At 39.2% G+C, this 10,773-nt stretch overlaps 1 protein-coding gene across 1 annotated transcript in view; it reads left to right on the top strand.

Annotated features, from left to right (window-relative positions):
- POP1 (POP1 homolog, ribonuclease P/MRP subunit) overlaps positions 1-4,835 on the top strand; it is an 18,300-nt gene extending 13,465 nt beyond the window's left edge. The window contains exons 15-16 of the mRNA XM_072410858.1: positions 44-346; positions 1,093-4,835. Coding sequence (XP_072266959.1) covers positions 44-346; positions 1,093-1,723 — 934 coding nt within the window. The 3' untranslated portion in view covers positions 1,724-4,835. The remainder of the gene's footprint in view (positions 1-43; positions 347-1,092) is intronic.
- Positions 4,836-10,773: the final 5,938 nt, after the last annotated feature.

Below are 10,773 nucleotides of genomic sequence, written 5' to 3'. Positions count from 1 at the left end.
TAGAATTTTTCAATGGACAGACTTTCTTCTTGTTTCATATCAGACGTCCACCTGCAAAGAGGACAAACTTTATCAAGCATGGAATTCTGGCCCCATTTCTGTGTCCCTGGGGGCAACTGACCAGAGAGTGGGAGGTACGGGCTGGAGCGGAGGTAAACAGATCTACACAGGAGGCAGATCATGGAACGGAAGATGGGGCAGAACTAAATCAATCTGTACAGAATAAGGATCTTGGAACTGAAGAGCAGGCAGATTCTCCCAAAGATATAGACATGGATTCTGGTTCTGCTGTCAGCACTGAACAGCCCTTTGAGGAAGTTGGCCCAAAAGGTTTCTCTGTATTAAGGTATGTCAAATATTATTTTTTATACATAAAAGTTAAAACCATGTAGTGGGAACCTCCTATTTATTTTCCACACCATTATTACTTCTAGAACTTTATCCTATTTAAAAATGATTGCTTAAAGGGTTAAACTGTTTCATTGTCTTGGGAAGATTGAACCCTGAGGAAGTGTGTGGAATCTGATGTGAGTAAAATGTCTCATTGATGTATGCATACCAAGGAATACGCTTCTAAATGCAGTACAAAGAAACCAGGGTACCTTTGCCAAACAGGTGCCATACATTAGGCTACATACACACGTCAGATCATTTCAGGGCTAGTATCAGACGAAAATCTCAGGTGTGTACACCGACTGTCCGATGACGTTCATGGATCTGTCCTGGCGGATCCATAAATGGCCGTAATGCAAGTGAATAGGAGAAAGCGCAGTGGGGTGCCTATTGCTCGTTCTCTCCCCTCCCCTCTTCATAGAGCAGAACCGTGCTGTATGTACAGCACTCATTCATGCATCTTTTGGTCTTTTGTTGTTGGAAAGGCTCCCTTCCAACTACAAAAGTTTAACGTGTGTACGTAGACAGTTTTAGTGCTGGGTGGGAAGAATGATAAATGTTCACGCAGAGCCTTCATCAAGGCCATTGTTCTAGGATAAGAATTATAGTGTGCACATATTGTAATGTTTAATAATGAATAAAAATAAAGGCTGCAAAAATGTAACATCACCTCTAATAAATTTTTTCTATGTTTTACAGAAACAAAAAGGTTTTAAAAGAGCTTTCTGTGTTTTGTGATCCACGTGGTGGTAGGAAAGCCAATCACCCCCCATCTGAAGAACTGTTGAGTCTAGTGAACCCTGTTCTACGAGACTTTCCAAAGTCATTGGTGTGGGTAAGACTGTCCATGATGACAAAGGGAAGTCCAGAGCTCCATGCAGTAATTTGTATTCCCTCTAAGGAAGACCTCATCCAGCTGAGCAAAGACAAGACATTCGCAGGCCCCCAGGAGCCCAAACACAGTGACTCTTTTAAGAAAAAAGTAGTGAATTATAAGAAGGAGCTGAGAAAGCAGAAAGCTAAGTCTAAGCGTGAAGGCTCTGAGAAGATGGAGACTAATGCAGAACCACTTGGCAATAATCAACTGACACTGGGGTTATGGCCTAATCCTATACCGGAGGTGACCACACACTGCAGTAGGCTCCTCCTTGGCCACGTTACACAGGGTGACTTCTCAATGGCTACAGGATGTGGTGCTGCTTTAGGATTTGTTAGTTTAACGGGCCTTCTGCACTTATTACAGCAAGCTAGTGACAAGATTGGAATTGTATTAATTAGAAACCCATCCTCTCTTCAGTACAGATTTGCAAAGCTAACCATCGACACATAAAAAGTAAATAGAAGTGTGTCCAAGGCAATATTTGGAGCCCGGTGTTTCCAATAAGTGCCAGCACAGTATGAAATTTATACAGAGGTTACTCAATGAAACCCCTATGTAAAGGATCATGATTTGTTTTTTTATTTATAAAATATTGTGGAAGTTACCCACTGATTACTTATGTTTCTTTAGGATTCCAGCTGTATGACCACCAACCACCCCCGTTCTCCAGCCTTAAGGCTTAGTCTACGCAAACTGTTTCCCCAGCGTTTAAGCTGAGGCTTTTAAAGCCCGTGTTTGAAATCCCCATGCATTACAATGGGTTAATCTACACCAGGACGTTTATCTTAAAGCTTGCAACATTTAAAAAGTTAAACCGCTGGCTTAACGCTGGAAAACGCGGGTAACTGCTTCCATTGATTTCAATTGGACGGTTTCCCATGTTTTGGAGCACTATGCAAATTAGTTACATACGCGGTAAAATTTGAAATGCCGCATTTTAAAGGCAAGCTTTAAGAAGCTAATAAAAGTGCATAAAAATCCAATAGGAACGTTTACATGTGTTTTTAAAAAACACCCATGTTGACCCAGCCTAATTTCTGGTTCAGTTTTCAGTGAACTGACACTTTTTATGCAGAAGTGTAAAATGAAAGAAAGTTGTGGGTTGCTGATGTCTTCTTAAAATGCTATGTGCCTATCAGTCGTGTTGATACAGTGGCTACAATACTCTCCATTTTGACTATCCTCCACATGCTGCATGCTAGTTCCAGGTCTTAAAACTGATGCTATAGACAACCAGGGATCTGATATCTTTAGGACGATCATCAATGGCTACCTACATATACATTGTATATAGTTTCCCTGCTTATAGACACCATATAGGTGTAAAGTACTGGTGACCAATGAACGCCCAATGTTAAAAAAAAAAAAAAAAAAAAAAAAAAAAACTTGACCTCTCACATATCACGCAGGTGCCAGATCTCCAAGAAAATGTAAATATAAAAAAAATAGGCTGATTGAATTAGGATTTCCATGTTCAGGATCTCTGTTTGCCTCAGTGTGCCTTTATTTCAGTTTGTAGTGCAATCATCTAAATTTGGGAGCTGTAATGGCAGAATGTCATCAGCTCCACCTGTGGCTAAATCCAAGAAAGGTGTCCAATAATATGGAACACTTGCTAAATGTTTGTAAATTGCATAGAGTAGAAGGTCTGTGTCCCTGCCGAGACTGAAAAGAACAAGCCAATACAACCTAACAGTAGCTTAGAATCTACCTATTCTTTCCCAGTTTTTCCGTTTTGCCCCCATTGTAATAATTTGAAATATACTGGTAGCAGTATTTTTTTTAAGCTGGATGGGAGGAAACTGTAGGCGGGTGGTGGCCCCTGTATTGTGACCCAACTCTTTAGTAACCACCCAAAAACCCTACTGAAAAGTCTGTGCTGGGGAGGACACTGCGGTAAGTTTAGCTGGGTTGCAGCTTGTCTTGTGGGGTTCAGAATTTTATTGCATTCTGAGTACAGAAAAGGAACGGGGATACAACCTATACAAAAACTTGGAGTAAGAGAAATGCTGTGTCTATGATGGCAAAAAAGACCAAGCAGAATATCAAACTTCTCTTTCTATACCAGGGGTGTCAAACTCAAATAAACAAAGACGTAGGCAAAGTCGCAGGCCAACCTTGAAATTTATTGAAAAAATTTAGGAAATTTTTCCTTCTCATTAGATATAAAATCTTTTCATACAGAAACAGAGGTTTTGCTTCACGTTCAATCTGGAACAAGCCTATAATTTTATTTAAGAAAAAATCTTATGCCTCTTTCTCTATTTATAGCCTTCAGAGTTAAATTTCAATCGTAACCTTTTTGCACAGGCTAACAATAGTAACAATTTTCTTTTATGAAAATCCAACCATTTCAAGTCCATACCTTGGAGTAGCAAGGAAAAGTACAGCTTAGGGGGGAGTGCTGGAAATGCCAGACGCAGCCAATGCGGAGCTTAATCCTATGAGTGGCCCGCTGCTGGAACTCCCTCTTCATTGAAATACTGGCGCTACTAAAATTCTCGGCATTATTTGCATCAGTAAAACAGTCCAATGCAGGGCCACAGATAGGCAGAGAGCCCGCTGGTTTTTAGACGCGAGTGATCCTGGGAATTGTAGTAGTGGCGCTATTTCAATGCAGCAGCTGGCCAGCTGCAGTTCACATTCTGGATTCCTTTGGGGGCCAAAAAAAAGGATGGGGGCCGATTTGGCCCCCAGGGCCAGAGTTTGACATCCCTGTTCTATACAGTATTCAAAGTGTAATGCTACCATTACATTAATACTAGTAATCTGAGTTATGTAAAGTCCATTCTGTCTGTGCAGTGTGCTTGTGAAATGATTATTCCTTAATATGTAAACATAGGGAGATAATTTTTTAGGCATACAAATCATTTAATACAGGGGTGCCCACACTTTTTTGGCTTGCAAGCTACTTTTAAAAGTCCAAATGATCTACCAGCAATAAAAACGTGAACTTAATAACTCCTGTGCTCGGTAGAGTTTATTTTGAAAGCCAGGGCTCCACGATCTACTCACGTTGCCTTTGCGATCCACCTGTTTGGCACCCCTGACCTAATACATCCACCATGTCTCTATACGACTGGAGCTAGAGTTTTCTGACATCAGAGTTATACTACTCTTTTAAAAAGTAGCAGTATGATGTTGGAATGTCGGTCTGCTCTGTGGGTTTTTACATAAGTCCCTGATCCAGTTTTGATCAAAATGAATTGCAGCTTCCCAACTCTTCTTCATGATTATTATGCAATTGCTCACAAAACGTTGTAGCCTCTATGCTTACGGCTGTGTAGCCTTCCCTGCAAATGCTAATAGTACTTTGCACATAAAAGCTGGATATATAAAGGTAGTAAAGATACATGAAAATTCCAGCAATGTTGTAAAGCTGAAATGTTTAATGCTGCTGGCTAAAGAAATGCAACATTCAGAGTCTTTATTTTCATAATATAGAATTTACTTGTACAGAGGATTTCTGTATGTCCTGTTATCCAGATGTCACAAATCTGATATGTTATTTTACAGGAGCATGAGTTTTTTTGTGTGTATAGTAAAATAATTGCAACTCGTATCAATTGACTGTGTGTATTTTTTTTTCTCATTCATTCAGTATATCTCCCTGGCCTAATGGCTAAAATACCTGGATAATATATAGATTATGATGCAAGTACTTATTTTGTTTGCCTTACGTTTTAGCTTTTCAGAATACACAGGCTTACAGATGTGCTGCTGGGCGAGAGTGCAGCCTCTTGCTATGAGGGTGCTCCAGATGAACACTGCTGGAACCTGAGAACTTGTTGAGCTTCCAATTTTTTAGGCTTGAATTTAGAGACAGAAACTGAATACACTGAGAATAAGTCAGGTGAGATCTAGCTTTTATTTGTTGTGGAACAAACTGTCTATAGTGATAATTTAAAAAGATTTCTATTTTGCCTTTCCCTCTATTTATTTATATTTTTGAGTTGAAACAAACCAGTAAAAAATAAGTAGAGTGCAGACTGATTGCAATGACTTTGTTCACTAGGTGGCAGGATTACACTGTATTCTAATCCCCTAGTACTATAAACTGATCTAGCAAATTATCCTCTTAAGGTTTCAATAAATCTTTCTATATATTGGGAATGTCTTACAATTTACTTGCTCTATTTTAGAGTTTTCAATTACTGTAAAGACATGGGATATTTTTCATATCTTTTGGAGAATGCTCTAATGAACTAAAAAGTTTGCAGCATAATTATTAATAATAGGATTTATTAAGTGCCTACATATTATGCAGAGCTGTACAATAAATAGGGGAATCTACAAATCCTAAAATATGTCGGCAGTGGGAGGATCCTGGTAGCTGTCTGTGACACCATGCATAATATTTAAAAAGATTTATTATTTGTTTCAAGACTTCAATTTTATTGCAGGGCTTGTATGCACACAAGGGCGCATGGTTGGCTCAGTGGTTAGCACTCTGGCCTTTGCAGCGCTAGGTCCCAAGGTAAAATCTTGGCCAGGACATTATGTGCATGGAGTTTGCAGGTTCTCCCCATGTTTGTATGGGTTTCCTCAAGGCACTCCGGTTTCTTCCCACATCCCAAAAAACATGAATTTAGGTTAATTGGCTTCCTCCCAAAATTGACCTTAGGCTGTATAAAAGATTAACATACATAAAGACAATAGCATATGAGGGAAGTAGGGACATTAGATTGTGAGACCCTTTGAAGGACAGCCGGTGCCATGACTATGGACTTTGTACAGCGCTGTGTAATATATGTTGACGCTGTATAAATACCGTGTAATAAAAGGGATAGTCTGCCAGGAGGAGCGTGCAAAACAATAGGAGCTCAACTGCTGCCTCAGGGATGATGCTGCAAGAAGCTTCTATCCCCAGCAGCCCCATGGAGAGTGAATCTGTTCAGTACTGCCCACTTTTATTTTCTGTCTAATCTGTAGATTCTGGTTCTTTAAAACAGAACTTTTAAAAATGATTAACCCATCCACAAAAGATTGGAGTCCTGTACCGTCAAAGAAAATGCATGGGAAAAGCGAGTCCAGTGCTGTCCTACTTTCCGGTGCCGCCATCTTTCGTCTGAGTTTTCAAGCACAAGATCCGGTGATGTGTCTCCCCGCAAGTGTAAAACGCATATTTTTCTAACATTAAAGGAAAGCTCCTTGATGGATGCAGCTTACAGCCTCCATGGACATGTGCTGCAAGTATTCAAAGAGGCTGTGGATTTCCACTTCAGTTTTAGGTGGTAAAGATGGAAGGGTAAAGGACCTCCCCAAAAAAGTTACAGGAGTAGATCTGAAATACAAATCCTTTTGTGGAATTAGCAGCTTCTATGTGGGTAATAATAATATTTAATAAGTTGCTGTTAATGATGTCTGGAGACTAGAGCTCCACCCAATATCTGGATAAAAGAGTGCATATTATTTATATGCAATATTAGGATATTAATATTATCCAGTATTTATATAGCACCAACATATCATCCAGTGCTTTATGAAGTCCATAGTCCTGCCACTAGCTGTCCCTTAAAGGAGTTTACAATCTAATGTCCCTACCATAGTCATATGTCAATAACGCAGTCTAAGGACAAATTTTCAGGGAAAGCCGAATAACCTAACTGTATATATTTGGGATGTAGAAGGGAACTTGGAGTAGAAGTAATTGAAAGAAACCCATGCAGATACAGGGAAAAAATACAAACTCCATGCAGATAGTGTCCTGGTCGAGATTCGAGCCTGGGAACCACAACAACCAAAGTGCTAACCTCTAAGCTGAATTTTAAACTTTTAAATATCTTAAAGTTTGTGCTTTGTAAACAATGGCTTAAAGCTGAACCTATTAAAAAATTATTTTATTATTTTTAGGGCAAAATGGTGCACCTCTCCAAAACAAGAACTTTTCTCAATGTTTAATCTTGCAGTACAAAATATAGTGTTTCTACCTTCTTGTTTAAACTGGCAACATAATGAGGGATATTTATGAAACAAATTAGCAACAAATGTAGACGCAGATTCTGTGTGACCATTTTTAAGTAATCCTGGGCAGCAAACAGATTTGCACAGGTCTGCAGCAGATTTACTATTGGAGAGAAGACAGATTTTCACTCAAAACAGATGAACCAAAAAGAAATAAAATGTGGTCAGGGGCAGTTTTTAATCCGTCACAGCACCACTTGAGAGCAGCTAAGGGGTGAATTGAGCAATAAAGGTACCTAATTACCATAAATCTGTCTCAAGTTTGCTTTGTTTTCTCACTGCTCATGTTGAGCATTATACAACTAAAGAGGGCTCATTAATCCAAACAATTACTAATTTTCTTCACATGGATGTAGCTACAATGACTCAACTCACATGGTTTGAAGTTATCTATATCCATGTGGAGTTAAGTAACCATGTTTAGCATTGTTTGGCTATACAAATTACATTGTTTGGGTAATTTATCTAATTACATTGATAAATTACCCCCAGTGATTCTTGAGCACTGAAACTCTAACATTGTAGTGTCAGCACTGATGGTTTTTTTTAATGATGGTTACCTCCCATCTCTATAATCTCTTCTTCTACACATGACATTATCGAACCACAAGATTTCTGATAAAATCAACAGGTATTTTTTGGGCATTGCAAAAACGGATACAGTGGTACCTCAGTATAAGTCCGCTTTGGAATTAGTCCAACTTGGTATAAGTCCTGTTTAGAAACGAAAAATTTTGGTTGGTATAGAACCTTTGTGCTAGAACTTGTATGGGTAAAAATGAGTCATAACACCGCGCGCTACCCTTATTTACCTCTCTCGAGACAAAGCCACGACTGCCTACGAGCGTCAGTACGCCAGTTGCTACCATTCAGTGAACAACAGGTGCTATAACTCTCTGGGAATTACATAACATCTCCTCCCTTCTCAGCACCATCCTAGTAGGCACTCCACTTATTCCCAGCATTATAAAGTGAGGTTAAATTTTCATTTATTTCATCTAATTGGTTTTGTATTTATGTAGTTTAGTATGAAGCAGTGTTTAAATTGTTTTATACAGCCCTATCAATGTATAATATGCCAAAAACAATAGTTTTTTTTCATGGGAACGGATTAATCATTTTCTTTTTATTTCTTATGGGAAAAATTTGGTATATGTCCAAGGATCTGGAACGGATTAGGGACTTATACCAAGGTACCACAGTATAGTAAAATAGTTTCAATGTTTTTTTAGCAGACAAAAAAGGATGGCATTTACTATTCAGGTATTGCTTTAATGCTGTTACATTGCATTTGGTGCCAATTCCTTCCAATCACAAGAGACAGTCCTGGTATTTTATGCCACAGTGCATGAACTGTCAGGATGAATTCTGGAGTAGTGGCTGATAATCAAGCTGTTGTTCTCAGAAGCCTGTGTGTAAGTTCTAGGTAAGCATGCATGGTGGCCAACTTGCAGTCCTTTGGTATATATTAGATGGCCCATGGGAACCCACAAGCCAGTACATGGAGTAGGAACATTGGTTTGTAAAGAAGCTGTAATAACTGTGATCTGTACCAGTCTCATTTAATATATCTTCAGTCTGCAGCTGCACAAGTACTCCAGTCTTTGACAATGTTCTATGGCGTTACATTTACTGAATAGCCACAGTCCAGGCCTTCTTTATAAGGTAAGTTGACTCTTGCTAATCTAAATTCTGTAATGGGGGATAAATGTTCACAAGCAGTGTCCTAGGGATGGGTTTTTTGGAAACCACAATGGTACTATTTGCCCAAACACTAACCTGTCCTAGTCGCTTCCTGTACTCTCCTAGGATATAAAAGGGCATCCCTGAGATCTAATGAGGCTTCCCTGCAGTAAACAGGGCCAGCATTCTAACACAGAATGATGACTTCTCATTGTGTTACTAATCCACTATCCAATCATCAAACCTCGGGTGTGCCCTGCACCAAACATTGCAGAGAGGTCCTGCCCTGGCCGGTAATATACAGTAAATATGTAAACCTGAGTTTCAGCTTTAAAGGACATTGTACTATGATTTATTTATTCTAAGCTCTGTCCTCTGAGCTAACCCAACCAGCACACCCCCATATTCATCTATGTGACTGCTTTCCAGATGTGGGACACAGCCCTGTAGCTATAGGCCTGTACTGCACATCTGTGAATTCCTCATGGGCGGATGTAACAAATACTGAGACCGCAACCCTTTGAATGGTGGTAAGTAGGAATCTGTGTAGGAAAAGGACCAGAATATTTATATCTTATTTATGTCTTATAATGATAAGGTGGCCTTGATGTTGGGGACCACTGGGTTCAATCCCCATCAGAGTAATATCTCAGCATTAATTCCTAAACTGACCATAGTCTCTGTATGACTATTCTTAGAACATCAGACTGCATAGTCTTTCCATGTGCAGGAATTGATGTAATTGAGCTTAATGTTCAAACAGCCAAGATGTTGACCGTGTTGGTTCAGGTTGCGATTGCAGTGACGCCATAGGTCAGTATTACACACAAAGCACAGTGCAATGTTGTCATCGGCCAGTGCTTGTAATTTAAGTGATTTTAATTTATGCTTTTGTAAATTAACTGGCTCATACATCAAAGGAAGGGGGGGGGGGGGTTATGTATAAAATGAAATGGTAATACCACAGAAGTGGAGTGTAATCTCTCCTTGTGGAAAACAGTTGGGAAAACATGTTCTGGGATCTTATAATTCAATCTCCTGCTTCCTGTATTTTTTAATTAGTTGCTTGTAGCCCTGAGGCCAGCTCATGAAGCTCTATCAGTTGCATATGATCATGGAAAGCTCTACGATCGCTCACTGTCTGTGTTTAATATAGTCCCATATTGATCTGCAGCATGGTGATCTATGACGTTGAACTCGGTCAGCAGGCTAAATGTGGTGGAACATCTGCAATCACATCAACATGAGAAGCAATGAAATCTGAGCTTGTCTCTAAATTGCTGCAGTCGTGTCTTCAATGGGTCATGCAGTGTTAGTGTTGCGTGATGCTCTGATGGATTGGATTCTTGCGATAGGTTGCTGGATACAAGCACGCAATAATGAGTGAATAGTATGTAATCCTTTAATATAATTGTTATAATTGGCAGAATAAATAATTGTGCACTAATTGGCTGTAGCATTGTAACAAACATATAAGAAACAAATGACATCATAGGTCAAAGCAACTAAAGGTGGAAGCATCATTAAAATGGACTAAAATGAGGACTAGGGGCTCAAAAATAATGATTATTATTTTAGCCATGTGTCTGTCATGTCATGTTTAAATCAAACCACTATTCAAATATAAAGATATAATGCTGGTTTGTTAGCTTTGTAAAACGAGCCTTTTGGGCTAATGCTGAATATTCCCCCTGCTACTAACTTGCATATATGTAATGCTTAAATACTCTGGTGCCACCTGGACATAAGGACACCAGCATTACGTTCTATTTGAAGATTTATTTTCCCATTAGGACTCTGGATTTAGTCACATTACATATTTATTACTTTGCCTCAGTTGTGCTTTACCTATC

Source organism: Pyxicephalus adspersus, chromosome 5, assembly GCF_032062135.1.
Source record: "Pyxicephalus adspersus chromosome 5, UCB_Pads_2.0, whole genome shotgun sequence".
NCBI lineage: Eukaryota > Metazoa > Chordata > Amphibia > Anura > Pyxicephalidae > Pyxicephalus > Pyxicephalus adspersus.
Note: the sequence above shows the minus strand (reverse complement) of the source record. Positions and strands in the feature narration are given on the sequence as shown.